Genomic DNA, 17,615 nt, shown 5'->3' on the forward strand with positions numbered 1-17,615 from the left:
GTAAATAATCAACTAACAGTGCATATTATGTTAACACGATCTGCCTTCTTACAAAACCTGCCATTACTGTGCATTTAGGTGACCATGATGAGAGAGACAGACAGAGTCTGGCTCAGATGCTGGCAGTTCTCGCTGCAGTCTATAGCTGCATATAGCAGCTATAGACTGCTGGATGGCCAGTCCAGCCATAGCTGGACTGGACATCGGCCGATGGTGATTTTTCGTTTTTATGGGCCGATGGGTTTTTTGGGTTTTTTTTTTTTTTTTGCTTTTTCCCCGTGACGGTATAAACACTGAAAGGTGGTGGATTGGCCAGATGCTGGGAGATGTGTAAAAATAACTCAGTTGTTTGGTGGTGGCTATTGCGGAGCTTTCACAGATTGAGTAACATTAGCAAGTGGTGGAGGCCAGCAGGTGCAACACGCTGGCAGGTGGATGACGGAAAGGCAGGAGGAGGAGAGACCCGAGGCGGTGAACTGAACTTCAGGTAAGAAGTTATGACCTGCAGTCTATCTGGGTCAGATATAAACAAAGTTTAGGTGGAGTTTACTTTCGTTATGCTGACTTTTTACAGTGATTTACAATAACTCGTACTGCGAACCAGCTAGCATGACGGAGTTTCTATACAGCTGGGCGGGTGTTATGATATTATTGATGTTGAACTTGTTTTATCTTATTTTATTTATAAGGTTAGTTATTAGAGTTTCCAACCGTCCGGTAAAAAATGGAATCGTCTCATATTCAGAGAAAATATTGTGCGTTTGGTATTGAGGTGAAAAGGAACACAGTTTGTCCCGGACACAAAGTTGGAGTTATTCGGTGTCTTTGCTGCACAGCTGCCTCTTCTCCTCTCATTCTCTCCCGTTTCTACTTTAATCATGAAACTGATCAATGATCAGCTGATCGGCTTTTCTCTCTTCTTTGTTTATCACCCACTTTGCGCCAGAACGGGGAAACCGGCGGATGTCGCGCTAAACAACAGCAGCACGTTTAAGCTTGATCAGCTGTTGTTAGAATTTATTTAATATTAATTTCTAGTATCAGCTGATGTTTTCTGGAGCCACAGCTGTAAAAGCTGATGGTCATGATGTCGGTTTGGATATGTGGTGAGAGGGAAACATGAAAATGAAACCAGGAGATGTCCTTACTGAATCATCAGAGCTGAACAGGTGATGGAGAAACAGGTTTACCTTTTAGGTGACATGAATGAGTTGAAGGGAAGTACTGTTTCTGAGAGACAAATAACACCAGGATCCTTTGTAGCTGACAGCTGGTAACTGTGCAGGGGCGGGTCTAGCAAAGTTTTTCCAGGGGCCCAGGTAGGGCATTAACAGGGAAAGGAGGGCACAAAGACATACTTTCTTATTCTCATTTAAAATTTCTCACTTTTAACAAATAATTATCTGAATCTTACAACAAACGTTTTCATCTGATGTAAAATGTATAGAAATCCATTATTGTACGTATTTTTTTAGGGTCCCATCATAATTTCTTCAGAAGTAGCTAGATACTGTACCAGTACTGTGTGTAAAATGCCATCAAAAAGTCAGTTTTATTCTTTCTCACCTGTCTTTCTTTCTCCTTTCACTTTTTAAAGGTTGCCATGTTAGAAAAAATATTTTGCCCTGCCGTGCTGTTTATTGATGTGGCAAATGAATGGTTTATGAAACTACTTCTAAATCTGTCATCAGTAATCAGTAATGATCATGTCTCACCTCTAGTCTTCTCTGTCTTAATTTCAGGTTTTCACCATGTGTTGTAGATAGTTCAGGAGGTTAACTCGACCAAGCAGTCTACTTTCAGGTACTGTTTAGAATACCAGAATAGGGAGGATGGTGTAGGTTTAAGTTTATTAGATTGATACATATATACCAGCAAGACAGTGTACATCACTGTGACAACAGCGTTTGTTTTCATTCAAAGGATTTATGGTTTTTCCTATAATACCATGGTGGGTCGGTCACCAGTCAAAATGCCCGGGCCGATTTTTTGTCCCAGTCCAGCCCTGCCGGTAGCGTCTCATTTCAGGCCAGGATAGACGAATGTCACCGAGCAGTGACTCAGTTTGTGGTAAAAGGCTTGCACCCATTTGCCACAGCAGATGATTTTCGGTAAGTGAATGTTTTTAATTGTAGGCAGGGACATTACTGGATATTCTTGTGTAATTGCTACAGAATAATTTATGTTATACTTTGTTATTGCTACAGAAGAATATTTATTTTATTATTTTGCATTTACAATTTTTTTTCCTGGTAACCCTGTGACACCCCATTGAAGAGCCGTAGGCTGTGGATCTCTTAAGATCTCACTGCTGGGTTTGTAAGGCCACGTTACTCCTAAATTTCTATCTTGTTCAAAGAGAAGATATGAAACAAAGTTCTAAGCTAATCGACCTTAGAGTTCTCCTTTTTTAAAAAGAATCGATAAAGAATCGAATCGTTAAACAGAATCGAAAATGGAATCGGAATCGTGAAAATCTTATCAATACCCATCCCTAATCAGCAGAGAGGCAGAATTCATCACTGTTCATAAGAGTTTAATTTAATCAAACCTCATTTTACGGGTTTCCTATCTCTAGGTGATTCGTTCATTTTATTTAAATATCTGAATTTTCAGAATAGTGATCCAAGCGGGACACAGAGGCTGCTAGTTTTAACGCACCAGAATGACGCAAATATAAATACAAGCCTGACTATCCCGAGACACTAGCTGCAGCGACGCCTTTCTTTCAAAGGGATTCCTGCAGGCGCATTGGAGCCGACTTTGCTACCCGCGCAGAGCGTTTCTGACAATCGGGAAAAGCAACAATACAGCGTGTTTCTCTGCTCCAAGACATCCGCGGTCCTTTCACATGGTAAGCATGTCTGTTATACCCAGCGCATAATCTCAGCGCTGATTATTCCAACCCTGTTTAAAATGTGACACATTTGTTGTTCAAAAACATTTCCTCTAAATTTAAAAATATATATTTTCGAATTTTTAGTAGGATGTCAAACATATGATAGACTCTTGAGCATATTTATATAGCTAAATTCACAATGGTATAACCATGCTAAATAAAAGATGCCCAAGTGTGCACCAGTACACTATAATGCAAGTCTCTAAACTGTATGTTGATAAGTGCATGAAGTATACCTCTACCTCTATAGCTGCAAACAACCCCTAACAGATGGTTTGTTACACGCGGTGAGAAGGGCAAGCTTTACTACACAGCCTCACACACAATAGATTTTTAAAGTTCTTAATGTAACTTTTACTTTTGATAAAGATCACTCCACCTGCATATTTCTTAAGAAATTATTTATTTATGAATGTCTACACAATAATAGACAGTCTCTGAAGATCCATCCACGAACCCTACATTTGAAGATTGGAGTGAAGAAGCTCCGTAATCAAAGGAACCGCGGATGTCTTGGAGCAGAGAAACACGCTGTATTGTTGCCTTTCCCGATTGTCAGAAACGCTCTGCGCGGGTAGCAAAGTCGGCTCCAATGCGCCTGCAGGAATCCCGTTGAAAGAAAGGCGTCGCTGCAGCTAGGGTCTCGGGATAGTCAGGCTTGTATTTATATTTGCGTCATTCTGGTGCATTAAAACTAGCAGCCTCTGTGTCCCGCTTGGATCACTATTCCGAAAATTCAGATATTTAAATAAAATGAACGAATCACCTAGAGATAGGAAACCCGTAAAATGAGGTTTGATTAAATTAAACTCTTATGAACAGTGATGAATTCTGCCTCTCTGCTGATGTGTTCCAAACAAACAATGCTTTCTACATGGCTAAATTAAAGGATGTGCACCATGACGGTGCAAACTACCTCACACCACTGTGTCTGGGGTCCGAAAAAAGTTAAAACGATATACCTTGTGGCAGTTGTGAAATGCTGAGGAAAATACCATGTGTCTGATGGGGTGTTTTTATATAGGTGGACTTGGTTTCAGTTGGCCTCTGTCATGCAGAGATAAAGAGCAGGTTGTAAAGAAAACGGTGCAAACTATAGAGGTACAGTTAGGGGGGTGTACCTTTCTATGTGAACATTAGGGTATGTGTCCTCAGATGCTCTTGATAAAGAAACAACATCTATTCTTTTTATGACTTGTTTTGCTGACTGTTGTAGACCCACTTGTAACCCCTGTCTCTAATCACCGAGTCTTACTGTTGGAGTATGTTTGTGTGACTAGTAGATAATTATAAGGGGAGTTGCATTAAAAAACCATTGGGGGATCAATAAAGGGAGAGTGTGACTAGGTGTGAATATGTGTTTTTTTTAGAAGTGATTATTAACACTGATGTTAAATCAGTCATGAATGAAGCTTTTAATCTTTCTTTTCTGTCAGAGAAACACTCTGAGGATGAACGTTGGCCTGCACTGATCCACAAAGTGAGTCATGTCACATCTGTCTGACTTCAGATCATCCAGCTTTCATTTCATAAATACAGGATAGAAATCTTCAATAGAAACAAATGATTTGATTTTGATTGGAAAAGTCAAAGTTTGATAAGTTGAGCGTGTGCAGTGAGGGAGGTCTGCAGCAGGTCAGAAAAGTCCTGAACTTGTTAACAGAAGCAGAATAATTGTTAATCAGCTGTTTGTGATCATTGTGACAAATATGACCAATGACATCATCACCTTATGTGATGGATGATGTCATCTAAACACTAGGGGTGCAACGATACACAAAATTCACGGTTCGGTTCGGTTCGATACTTTGGTGTCACGGTTCGATATTTTTTCGATACAAAAAAAATGTTCATGCATTTTTAATTTGTCATTTATTAAAATTATAAATATATATTTTAACTCAAAAGTACAGTTTTTAAATTTAACCCTAACCCTTGTGCGTGTTTTTTATTTTGACAGCGAATGCGCACCTGCGGACCACTTATGTGCAGCCCTGGTTATTTAGCTCGTCATATTGCAGCCACAGAAATTCTTTTGTCCATGAAACCATAAAGCTGCACTTTCTTTTTGCCTTATAGTCTGATTTGTCATAACTTTTCCGTTTTGTGGTAAGCTTTTCTTTGGCTGTCACTTCTTCACCCTGACCTGTCTTATTTGGCTCAGCAGAACTGAAATGCTTTTACACACACACTCACATAAGCTCAGCGATTCTCTGCGCGATCAACCTCTCACATGTTTAAGCTTGCTGCGGGAGATTTCACTTGTCATGTTTGCATAGTAAGCTAACGATTAATAAGACGATGTCAGAGGAATTGGTGCACAAATTATCATCACTCACAGATCAGTGCTGTCGCTCTCTATACACAGTTCGCACGATTGCAAAGTGAAAGCAAAAAAACAAGCGCAAATTCAAACGCGACTTCAATATGTCACATATTGACAGTGGCTCACCGATGCCAATGACATAATTACCCAGCTACATTTCTGAAAGAATGCAAAAGCATTGACATATATTTTTCCTACAATAGCCCGACGGGCAGGGAAGAGATAGATTTTGGTAGCCCGACTGAAAAAAATCGCTAGCTCCGGGACGTCGGGCTAGCGATATTGCAAGCCCTGTATCTGATTGAGGAATCACTCATCTTTGGAAAAGAGAGTTTATTACAGAGAAATGTCTCTTTCCAAAATAAAAGCTATACTATCCGCTTCTTCTGGGCTATATTCACAGCAGCATAAGGAGAATCATGTGCTAACAGCTGTCTAAATGACTCGGCTAAAGTTAGTAGCATGCTTGCTTTTTTTTGTCTGCTTCCACTTGTCTTTGCACTAGGATGATGTCGGCGTAAATGTGCAGTCATATTCGTTGTGTTCCCACTAGTGCTTTCAGGTTAATCTCGTTGAAATGACCTTAACGCCACAACACGGCAAATCTCCTTAACGAGCTACCGCCGATCGCTCCGTGCATGGGGCTAGACGGCCAACACGTTAACGAGCTAACTGCGCTAACACACTAGTTCACACCAATGTAATTGAGCATTGCATGGCACATCCAACATACTGTTTTACTTTAGTCCATGACGCACTTACCTTCACATGAAAACCAAAATAATTCCAAACGCCAGATCTGAATGAGGTTCAATTTGCCTGTTGCAAGTAGAGCTTAACTTCTGTCTCGCTAGCTTGCCCTGCGCTCTTCCTTCTGACTATGCTGTCTGTGTTGAGCGCTCAGTGGATCTGCGCTGGACAGTGCAGCCTAGGCGGAGTAGTCGAACACAGATTCACTGAGCGCTCAACACAGGCAGCATCGTCAGAAGGAAAATTGATAAAATAAATTACAAATGTTGTATTGTTCGATACATATGCGTACCGAACCGAAAGCACTGTATCGAACGGTTCAATATCGATACGAATATCGTTGCACCCCTACTAAACACATCTACATTTGTAAAGTGTTGATGAGAAAACAAACAAACCTGAAAGTGAGAAATGTCACATTTATCTCATGAACATTTTCTTTGAATTTTCCAGGTAGAAACGATGGAGTCTGTTATTGAGTTGCTGCTGGAAACTCTGGATGGTCTCAATGAGCCGGAGCTCAGTGAGTTCAATCAGAGCCTGCGAGAAATTCATCATGACAAATATTACTCAGTCTTCTCATGGATGCCGTACGGGGGGACAGACCTGCAGGACACAGTGTTTCTGATGGTGCAGACTTACGGCCAACAGTCAGTGGAGAAGACCATGGAGGTCTTAAAGAAGATGAAGAGGACTGATCTGGCTCAGAGGCTGTCAGACTGCAGCTCAGAAGCTCGAAGTAAGACAACAAAATCAAAACTCATAAAAGTCATAAAACTGTTTTCATGTCTCATAAACGTCTGACTAAAGTCTTCTTTGACTTTATAAATAATATTTGTAATAAAGACAAAAAAACACATCTTTAAAACATATTTTATGGCTGTTCTGGAAAAATCTACTTCAATAAATACATAAAAATGAGACCAGATTAAATCCAAATACTTTGTGAGGAGGAGTAAAAATGACTCCTTCATACTGTTTATTATTGCTGAGGAGGTTTCAGTGTAATTCTGCATATTGTCCATTTTTCCAAAGTCATATTTCCTGAATAATTGTCAGTTAGTTGTTAAATGTGTTTGTCATGAGTGACTTTGAGCACTTTTCTCCTCAGAGAAACACCCTGTGGATGAACGACGCTCTGCACTGATCCACAAAGTGAGTCATGTCACATCTCTGATTCAGTACAAGACAGCAGGCTGAAAGTCAGAGGACTAAAGTATCATCAGTTCTCATGTTGACTCATTTTTCTCATGATTTCTGCTGGATGTTTGTGACAAACTGAAGCGTCATTCAGTTTGACTTCTTCAGCAGTAATTTTCTGCAACACTAATGTCAGGATGTCTTTACCACTGAGGATGAGCTGAGGAAGTGTCAGCATGTACATTTGTCCTGACTCTTCAACAGGACAGAGAAATCTGAAAACATCAAACACTTTCAGATTAAACAGGAAACTTTATTCTATTTACAAATATTTACTAAAGAATTAAAGGCAATCTGATATCATGAAAATTTTTAGTTTTTATCTGCACAGTGTGAGAGAAGAACTGCAGCCTGTAAAGAAGAATAAATTTTTCAAAGTCAGAAAAAACAATCACAGTTTTATAGCTTCTTCATATTTTTTTGGTAAACATACTGAACTCAATAGAGTAGTTACTATTTGAGTAAATTGATTAATTAATATATCTTCCATGATTGTTTTGACTGTTCCAGGTGGCAACAATGGCAGCTGTTAAACATCTGCATTTAGAATATTTGAATAATTTGAACAACAATGAACTTCAGGACTTTCAGAGATTCCTACGAAGCCTTTTTCATTTGAGGAACTTGTTATATTCTTCAACGTGGTTAAATAAACTATCAACCAGAGCAGATATAGTGAATCTGGTGGTGGATGAACTTGGTCTGCAGTCTGTGGAGGTGATCAGAGACTTCTTCATGTACATGAACAGAACTGATCTGGTGCAGAAGTTACCAGAGAGCAGCTCAGCATCCAGAGGTAAGACCAACATGCATGAGTGTAAACTCTGTGTCATCAACAAAGTAAAATCTATGAAATATCAGATCAATACTCTGACCATTCTGACTTATAGATATCATCAGATGTCTAATGGATTTATTGGTGGTTATAAATTGTAGGTGTGGATGTGAGTGTTTGCTTATTATACACGATGGACAGATGTACTCAGTCTCTCTGTGATTACTGCAACCTTAGGATGAATGTGTTTTTTTACTGTATTTTTTTTGTTACTTTTTCCGTTTGAATCATCTGTGTCGTCTGAAGGCTGATTCTACTTGGATGTGTGATGATGTTTGAATCCTCAGAGTTGATGGTAAATGTCTTTCCTCCTCAGAGAAACACTCTGTGGATGAACATGGAGCTGCACTGTTGAAGAGAGTGAGTGTGACTTTAACTCAGCTTTCATTCAGTAGATTCAGGCTGTAAATCATCCTCATCTTGAACATTAAACACGATGAAACAGACGAAGCATCTTTGAAACTGGATGCTTCTCACAGTGTTAATGTGGAGTCTGCAGCAATATTTCCACTGACGACAGAGTGAAGGATCTACTACTGACGATAAAACCAGGAAATGACATCTTTAGATTTTTCTTTGTCTTTGAAAATCTTCAACATCAAAAGTCCTAAAATATCCATTTCCACATTTCATGCACTCACTTTACTTTTTAAAAAATCAAAACACAAACATTCAGTTAGAGAAATGAGAACATTTAGTTTTTAGTCCTGATGGAGAGGGAGTCGTGTTTTCTTATGAGACCAAAGTTTTACAGACACATAAAAACAGTTCATGAAGGCAGCGAGGTAAACATCATCAGCACCACCGATGTTACCAGCTGTTCCTTCAGTGATCATTCTGAGAAATATTTTTGATTCTAATGATTTATGATGTTTTTTTTATTAAAATTTTATAGGGCTGAACAGTTAAACTTTGAACCTGATCCTAATTTTGTCTTTACAAATAAAATGAGCGTAACTGAGTGATATTTAAAATAAATGTTCTGCTATTTAAAATGCAAAGTGAAGGGAATTGAATTGAGATCTTCTGTTTACATGACAGCACAATTTTCTGTCACAAAAATCCACACTGCACAAAATAATTGTGATTTTGATTTTTCCAATAATCATGCAGCTGTAATACTCTATATGTCTACATCAGAGACACTGAGGAAGTTAAAAGACATAAATATTTAACTCTCCCAACAGTGAAATGACAGTAACTTAATAAATCCTTTTAAGATCCTTTTTCAGGAAGAAGCACCGACAGCTGTTAGAAACATTCTTGTGGAAATCCTGAGACATTTGAATCAAAAGGATCTCGAGGAATTCAATTTGTTGCTGCAGTTCACGTGCTTCAAAATGGGCCTGCCACAAATACAGATATATACAAACATGACAGATGAACTAGTGGAACAGATGGTTGATAAATGGGGTCATCAGTCTGTGGAGGTGATCAGGGAGGTTTTAACAGACATGCAGAGAACTGATCTGGTGCAGAGGCTGTCAGAGAGCAGCTCAGGACTCAAAGGTAAGAGGAAATAATCTGTCAGAGTTTCTGTAATAATGTCAATAAATATGGTGGGATTATTTTTAACTGAGTGTAAAAGTATTAAAAACATAATATTACAGCTCAAACTGAAAACAAAATCAAAAGAATTAAATCAGAGAAACTCACAACAAGAACTGCATAATATAAACTTTATTATCATTTATAAATGAAAGAATTAGTTTCCTCTGATTTATTTTGGACAGACGTTGATAAATTAACACATTCAGGTTGTACAAACACAGTAAAATTAAACAGATTTGTTTTCATATTTCAATGTTTAAAGTAAAAATATTCAGCTTATTGAATCAGTGACTTTCTTTAGTAAATGTTGTTTTAAAGCTCTTTGAACTTCTTTCCTTTGAAAATATTTTCTTTGTTTTTTGCATTTTGAGCTCATTAATATCAGTCTTGTGTTGTAAATGGATCTTTATGTTAGCTTTGATTGAAACTCCACTATGGAGACAGACGACCTGTATGAGGTAAATGATTCAAAGTCTTTTCAGTGATTTCTCTGTGATTGTGTAACTATGGCCTCCTCCTGCCTTCAGTCAGCACAGCTGAAAGTGAAATATTAAAGCTTTTTATTGTCAGGACTCAGTGTTATACTCAGGATGAGCACACATAAAGGACACACACAGTGTCTGTGTCATGTAGTTACAGTTTGTATTCAATGTGTTGCAGCTGCAGGATCATCAGCTGAAGGATTTGATGTGGAGGAAACAGAGAAAGGTCAGTGTCCAGAAAACACATGAATCAATAAATACACTCATTGATATGAAGATGAAGAAGATGAAGAAGAAGAATTACTGAATGAAACAGAACTGGATCATTTCCTCACACGTTGATAGTTTCCCATCAAATATGACTTCATGTTAACAAGTTTAATGTTGTTATTAATCCAACTTACAAGGATCATCAGAATGAAATCAAAGCATCAGTTATTTCAAAGTGTCTGATTATTAACACTGATGTTAAATCAGTCATGAATGAAGCTTTTAATCTTTCTTTTCTGTCAGAGAAACACTCTGAGGATGAACGTTGGCCTGCACTGATCCACAAAGTGAGTCATGTCACATCTGTCTGACTTCAGATCATCCAGCTTTCATTTCATAAATACAGGATAGAAATCTTCAATAGAAACAAATGATTTGATTTTGATTGGAAAGGTCAAAGTTTGATAAGTTGAGCGTGTGCAGTGAGGGAGGTCTGCAGCAGGTCAGAAAAGTCCTGAACTTGTTAACAGAAGCAGAATAATTGTTAATCAGCTGTTTGTGATCATTGTGACAAAGATGACCAATGACATCATCACCTTATGTGATGGATGATGTCATCTAAACACATCTACATTTGTAAAGTGTTGATGAGAAAACAAACAAACCTGAAAGTGAGAAATGTCACATTTATCTCATGAACATTTTCTTTGAATTTTCCAGGTAGAAACGATGGAGTCTGTTATTGAGCTGCTGCTGGAAGCTCTGGATGGTCTCAATGAGCCGGAGCTAGACAAGTTCAACTGGACCCTGCGACAAATTCATCTTCACAAATATTACTCAGACTTCACATGGATGTGGTACATGATGTCAGACCTGCAGGACACAGTGTTTCTGATAGTGCAGACGTACGGCCAACAGTCAGTGGAGAAGACCATGGAGGTCTTAAAGGAGATGAAGAGGACTGATCTGGCTCAGAGGCTGTCAGACTGCAGCTCACTGCCTCGAAGTAAGACAACAAAATCAAAATGTCTATGAAGGTTCTCAGCTATCGAGGTCATCGTAGTCTAAGGAGGTTAGATTTTTTGAAGAAGTTTCATCCGAGAGCTTCTTCAGTTCTAAGAGCAATTAGTGGAGAGTCACCGATTTTTAGCCAGTGGGAATGTCCCCCAGGGCGGTCATGGACCCCCTATTGATCCTCTACCTAATCACAGGAGCCAAGGTGAGTAGGTTACAATCAGCCAAAGTTTCAGGTGAGCTCATTGTGAAACCTGGCCCCACCCTATCATGTGATTTCCTGAGGTCAGATGGCCCAGGATGTGAGTGGGCGTTAAGGCGTCTGGGAAGGATCTCAAAACTCAATTATAGATGGCAGAGAGTTGGTGTCGTAAACCCCGCCTCTGTTCAAAGATGGTCGCTCACAGTGGATATAGATGGCTTCTTTCACTCCTCTTTCAAACCGTCTGTCCTCTCTGTCCAAAATGTGAACATTGGCATCCTCAAAGAGTGACCTTTGACCTTTAGATGCAGATGGACTGCTGAGTCTTGTCCTGTGGAGGTGGCTCTTCTGTGTTGTGCCATGCGCTTGTGAAGTGGCTGTTTGGTCTCTCCAATGTAGAGGTCTGGGCATTCCTCGCTGCACTGTACAGCATACACCACATTGTTAAGTTTGTGTTTTGGCGTTTTGTCTTTCGGGTGAACCAGTTTTTGTCTGAGTGTGTTGCTGGGTCTGAAATGCACTGGGATGTCATGCTTGGAGAAAACTGAGTTTCTCTGATACGCCGGCTACATAGGGGATGACAATGTTGTTGCGTCTGTCCTTCTTATCCTCCCTCGCTGGTGTCTGGTCTTCTTTTCTGTGCCTCTTTGCTGACTTTAAGAACGCCCATTTAGGATAGCCGCACGTTTTGAGTGTTTCCTTTACATGTGTGTGTTCCTTCTTTTTCCCTTCAGGCTTAGAGGGAACATGTTCTGCCCGGTGGTGTAGGGTTCTGATTACTCCAAGTCTGTATTCCAGAGGGTGATGGGAGTCAAAGAGGAGGGACTGGTTCGTATGTGTGGGCTTCCGGTAAACTTCAATGTTGAGATAGAGGATCGACAGGGGGTTCATGACCTTCTTGGGAAAAACAAAATCAAAACTCATTGTGAACTTCTAAAAAAGGTCTTCTTTTCCTTTATAAATAATATTATTTGTAATAAAGGCAAAGGAAAACACATATTTATCTTTCCAAATCATATTTTATAACTGTTCCTGGAAGAAAATCTAAATAAATAAATAAATACATAAATATGTGACAAGATTAAAATAATTTGTGAGGAGTAAAAATGACTCCTTCATACTGTTTATTATTGCTGAGGAGGTTTCAGTGTAGTTCTGCATATTGTCCATTTTTCCAAAGTCATATTTCCTGAATAATTGTCAGTTAGTTGTTAAATGTGTTTGTCATGAGTGACTTTGAGCACTTTTCTCCTCAGAGAAACACTCTGTGGATGAACGACGCTCTGCACTGATCCACAAAGTGAGTCATGTCACATCTCTGATTCAGTACAAGACAGCAGGCTGAAAGTCAGAGGACTAAAGTATCATCAGTTCTCATGTTGAGTCATTTTCTCATGATTTCTGCTGGATGTTTGTGACAAAGTGAAGCTTCATTCAGTTTGACTTCTTCAGCAGTAATTTTCTGCAACACTAATGTCAGAATGTCTTTACCACTGAGGATGAGCTGAGGAAGTGTCAGCATGTACATTTGTCCTGACTCTTCAACAGGACAGAGAAATCTGAAAACATCAAACACTTTCAGATTAAACAGGAAACTTTATTCTACTTACAAATATTAATAAAGAATGAAAGATAATGTGAAATCAGGGAAAGATTCTTGATGGATATATTTCAGTTTTTATCTGCACAGTGAGAGAAGAACTGCAGCCTGTAAATAAACCCTATTCAAATGCATAAATTAGTTACACGCTTTTATAGTTTCTTCACAACTTTTGATAAACATAGTATAATCAATATAACAGCTTGTGTTTGAGTAAATGGATAAATAAATAAATCTTCAAAACCATAAAACAGGATCACAGTTTTATACTTTCTTCACAATTTTTCATATACTGTAATCAAGATAATAATGGATTGCATTTATATAGCGCTTTTCAAGACCCTCAAAGCGCTTCACAATTCCACTATTCATTCACTCTCACATTCACACACTGGTGGAGGCAAGTTACATTTGTAGCCACAGCTGCCCTGGGGCAGACTGACAGAGGCGAGGCTGCCATATCGTGCCATCGGCCCCTCTGGCCAACACCAGTAGGTGAAGTGTCTTGCCCAAGACTATCCGAGGCGGGGCTTGAACCGGCAACCTTCCAATTATAAGACGAACTGCCAACTCTCGAGCCACGATCGTTCTTAACAACAGCAACTTATAACAACTTGTATTTGAGTAAATACAGTTAAATATCTGCTTTTTGAAACATTGAATGACTTGAGTGATGAGGAGCTCAAGAAATTTAAGAGGCTCTTGCAGATGATTTATCCTAGCAGGACTATATCACATTTCTCATTCTTCAGTCCACCATCGACCAGAGCAGATGTAGTGAATCTGGTGGTGGAGGAATTTGGTCAGCAGTCTGTTGACGTGACCAGAGACTTCTTCATGTACATGAACAGAACTGATCTGGTGCAGAAGTTACCAGAGAGCAGCTCAGCATCCAGAGGTAAGACCAACATGCTTGAGTGTAAACTCTGTGTCATCAACAATATAAAATCTGTGAAAATTGAGATCAATAACTGAGCATATTGATTGATTTCTATCAGATGACCCATAAATCCTGATCACTGTTGCAGGTTGTTGCATTGGTGGTGTCATGGTGGTGCAGTGGTTAGCACTGTCTCCTCACAGCATGAAGGTTGTGTGTTTGAGCCTCCTGGTTGGCTGGAACCTTTCTGTGTGGAGTTTGCATTCAATTCAATTCAATTTTATTTATATAGCGCCAAATCACAACATAAGTCGCCTCAAGGCGCTTCATAGATACAGAGAAAAACCCAACAATCATATGACCCCCTATGTGCAAGCACTTTGGCAACAGTGGGAAGGAAAAACTCAGTTTTAACAGGAAGAAACCTCCGGCAGAACCAGGGTCAGGGAGGGGCGGGGCCATCTGCTACGACCGGTTGGGGTGAGAGAAGGAAGACAGGATAAAAGACATGCTGTGGAAGAGAGACAGAGGTTAATAACAGATGATTCAATGCAGAGAGGTCTGTTAATACATAGTGAGTGAGAAAGGTGACTGGAAAGGAAAAACTCAATGCATCATGGGAATCCCCCGGCAGCCTACGTCTATTGCAGCATAACTAAGGGAGGATTCAGGGTCACCTGGTCCAGCCCTAACTATATGCTTTAGAAAAGGAAAGTTTGAAGCCTAATCTTGAAAGTAGAGATAGTGTCTGTCTCCCGAATCCAAACTGGAAGCTGGTTCCACAGAAGAGGGGCCTGAAAACTGAAGGCTTCTCCCTCCCATTCTACTTTTAAATACTCTGGGAACAACAAGTAGGCCTGCAGAGCGAGAGCGAAGTGCTCTAATAGGGTGATATGGTACTACAAGGTCATTAAGATAAGATGGGGCCTGATTATTTAAGACCTTGTATGTGAGGAGCAGGATTTTGAATTCAATTCTGGATTTAACAGGAAGCCAATGAAGGGAAGCCAAAACAGGAGAAATCTGCTCTCTCTTTCTAGTCCCTGTCAGTACTCTTGCTGCAGCATTTTGGATTAGCTGAAGGCTTTTCAGTGAGTTTTTTGGACATCCTGATAATAATGAATTACAGTCGTCCAGCCTGGAAGTAATAAATGCATGAACTAGTTTTTCAGCGTCACTCTGAGACAGGATATTTCTAATTTTAGATGTTGCAAATGGAAGAACGCAGTCTTACATATTTGTTTAATATGTGCATTGAAGGACATGTCCGGGTCAAAAATGACTCCAAGGTTCCTCACAGCGTTACTGGAGGCCAAGGTAATGCCATCCAGAGTAAGAATCTGGTTAGATACCATATTTCTAGGCTTTTCAGGGCCGAGTACAATAACCTCAGTTTTATCTGAATTAAGAAGCAGAAAGTTAGCGGCCATCCAGGTCTTTATGTCTTTAAGACATTCCTGCAGTTTAACTAATTGGTGTGTGTTATCTGGCTTCATGGACAGATATAGAGCTGGGTGTCATCTGCATAGCAGTGTAAATGTATGCTATGTCTTCTAATGATACTGCCTAAGGGAAGCATGTATAATGTAAACAGAATTGGTCCTAGCACTGAACCCTGTGGAACTCCATAATTAACCTCAGTGTGTGAAGAGGACTCTCCATTTACATGCACAAACTGGAGTCTATTAGATAGATATGATACAAACCACTGCAGTGCAGTACCTGTAATACCTACAGCATGTTCTAATCGCTCTAATAGGATATTATGGTCGACAGTATCGAATGCTGCACTAAGGTCTAGCAGGACAAGCACAGAGATGAGTCCACTGTCAGAGGCCATAAGAAGATCATTTGTAACCTTCACTAAAGCTGTTTCTGTGCTGTGATGAGCTCTGAAACCTGACTGAAACTCTTCAAATAAGCCTCTGCAGATGATCTGTTAGCTGTTTGACAACTACTCTTTCAAGGATGTTTGATATAAAAGAAGGTTGGAGATTGGCCTATAATTAGCTAAGACTGCTGGGTCTAGAGATGGCTTTTTGAGTAAAGGTTTAACTACAGCCAGCTTAAAGGCCTGTGGTACATAGCCGATTATTAGAGATAGGTTGATCATATTTAAGATCGAAGAATTAATTAATGGCAGGACTTCTTGAGCAGTTTTGTAGGAATGAGGTCTAAAAGACACGTTGATGGTTTGGAGGAAGTAATTATTGAAGTTAACTCAGAAAGATCAATTAGAGAAAAAGAGTCTAACTTAACATCAATGGTACTAAGAGTAGCTGTAGATAATATTACATCTGTGGGATGATTATTGGTCATTTTTTCTCTAATGATAAAAATTTTATTTGTGAAGAAGTTCATGAAGTCATTACTAGTTAACGTTAAAGGGATGGTTGGCTCAAAAGAGCTCTGACTGTTTGTCAGCAGAGCTGAAGAGAAACCTGGGGTTGTTCTTATTTTCTTCAATCAGTATGAATAGTAAGATGTTCTGGCTTTGCGGAGGGCTTTCTTATAAAGCAGCAAACTATTTCTCCAGGCTAAATGATGATCCTCTAAATTTGTGACACGCCATTTCCTCTCCAGATTACGAGTCATCTGCTTTAGGGTACATGTTTGAGAATTATACCACGGAGTCAGGTACTTCTGATTTGAGACCTTAACTTTCACCGGAGCTACAGTATCCAGAGTCGTACGTAGTGAGGAGGTGAAATTATTAACAAGATAATCGACCTCTGTTGGGGTAGCGTTCAGATAGCTGCTCTGCTCTATGTTGGTACAGGGCATTGAAGATGATAACAGTGGGTGGATTATATTCTTAAACTTAGTTACAGCGCTTTCAGAAAGACATCTACTTTGATAAAGTCTACTCTCCACCGCTGTGTAATCAATTATTGTAAATGTAAATGTTATCAGGAAATGATCAGACAGGAGAGGGTTTTCAGGAAACACTGTTAAATGTTCAGTTTCTATGCCATATGTTAAAACAAGATCTAGAGTGTGATTAAAGTGGTGGGTGGGTTCTTTTACATTTTGAGAGAAACCAATTGAGTCTAATAACAGATTAAATGCCATGTTGAGGCTGTCATTTTTAGCATCTACATGGATGTTAAAATCACCCACAATAATTATTTTATCTGAGCTCAGAACTAAATTAGATATAAAGTCTGAGAAATCAGACAGAAACTCTGTGTAAGGCCCAGGTGGACGATAGATGATAACAAGTAAGACTGGTTTCTGAGTTTCACAGCTGGGGTGGACGAGGCTGAGCATCAGGCTTTCAAATGAATTAAAAGTCTGTCTTGGTCTTTCATTAATTAATAGGCTGGTGTGAAAAATTGCTGCCACACCGCCCCCTCGGCCTGTGCTTCAAGATTTCTGGTAGTTAGAATGACTCGGGGGTGTTGATTCATTTAAACTAACATAATCATCCTGCTGCAACCAGGTTTCTGTAAGGCAGAGTAAATCAATTTGTTGATCAATTATTAAGTCATGTACTAACAGAGACTTGGAGACCTAATATTTAATAATCCACATTTCACTGTTTTACTCTTTGGTTCAGATGTGGATACTTTATTGTTCTTTCTTTGTAATTGTTTATGTTTAAGTTGTTTGTTGCTGGTTTTTAGTTTGTTTTTTGTCTGTTTGGGAGCTGACACAGTCTCTATG

At 39.3% G+C, this 17,615-nt stretch overlaps 1 protein-coding gene across 12 annotated transcripts in view; it reads left to right on the top strand.

Moving 5' to 3' along the window:
* The window catches only part of LOC309717161 (uncharacterized protein), a 73,524-nt gene that overhangs the window by 32,750 nt on the left and 23,159 nt on the right, over positions 1–17,615 (top strand). For 10 of the 12 annotated variants that reach the window (XR_014279634.1, XR_014279635.1, XM_082551492.1 and 7 more), the window contains 9 exons: positions 4,336–4,379; positions 6,429–6,714; positions 7,087–7,130; positions 7,686–7,971; positions 8,327–8,370; positions 9,231–9,519; positions 10,222–10,269; positions 10,557–10,600; positions 10,974–11,259. Coding sequence is in view for 10 of the 12 variants with exons in the window: in XM_082551492.1 (XP_082407618.1) it covers positions 4,336–4,379; positions 6,429–6,714; positions 7,087–7,130; positions 7,686–7,971; positions 8,327–8,370; positions 9,231–9,519; positions 10,222–10,269; positions 10,557–10,600; positions 10,974–11,259 (1,371 nt within the window). In the remaining 2 variants the exon portion in view is untranslated. Of the gene's footprint in view, positions 1–1,960; positions 2,112–4,335; positions 4,380–6,428; positions 6,715–7,086; positions 7,131–7,685; positions 7,972–8,326; positions 8,371–9,230; positions 9,520–10,221; positions 10,270–10,556; positions 10,601–10,973; positions 11,260–17,615 lie in introns of those variants that run through there. The other 2 variants (XM_082551495.1, XM_082551500.1) reach the window with 2 other exon arrangements.

This window comes from Aulonocara stuartgranti (genome assembly GCF_965226115.1).
Source record: "Aulonocara stuartgranti genome assembly, chromosome: 11".
Taxonomy (NCBI): Eukaryota; Metazoa; Chordata; class Actinopteri; order Cichliformes; family Cichlidae; genus Aulonocara; species Aulonocara stuartgranti.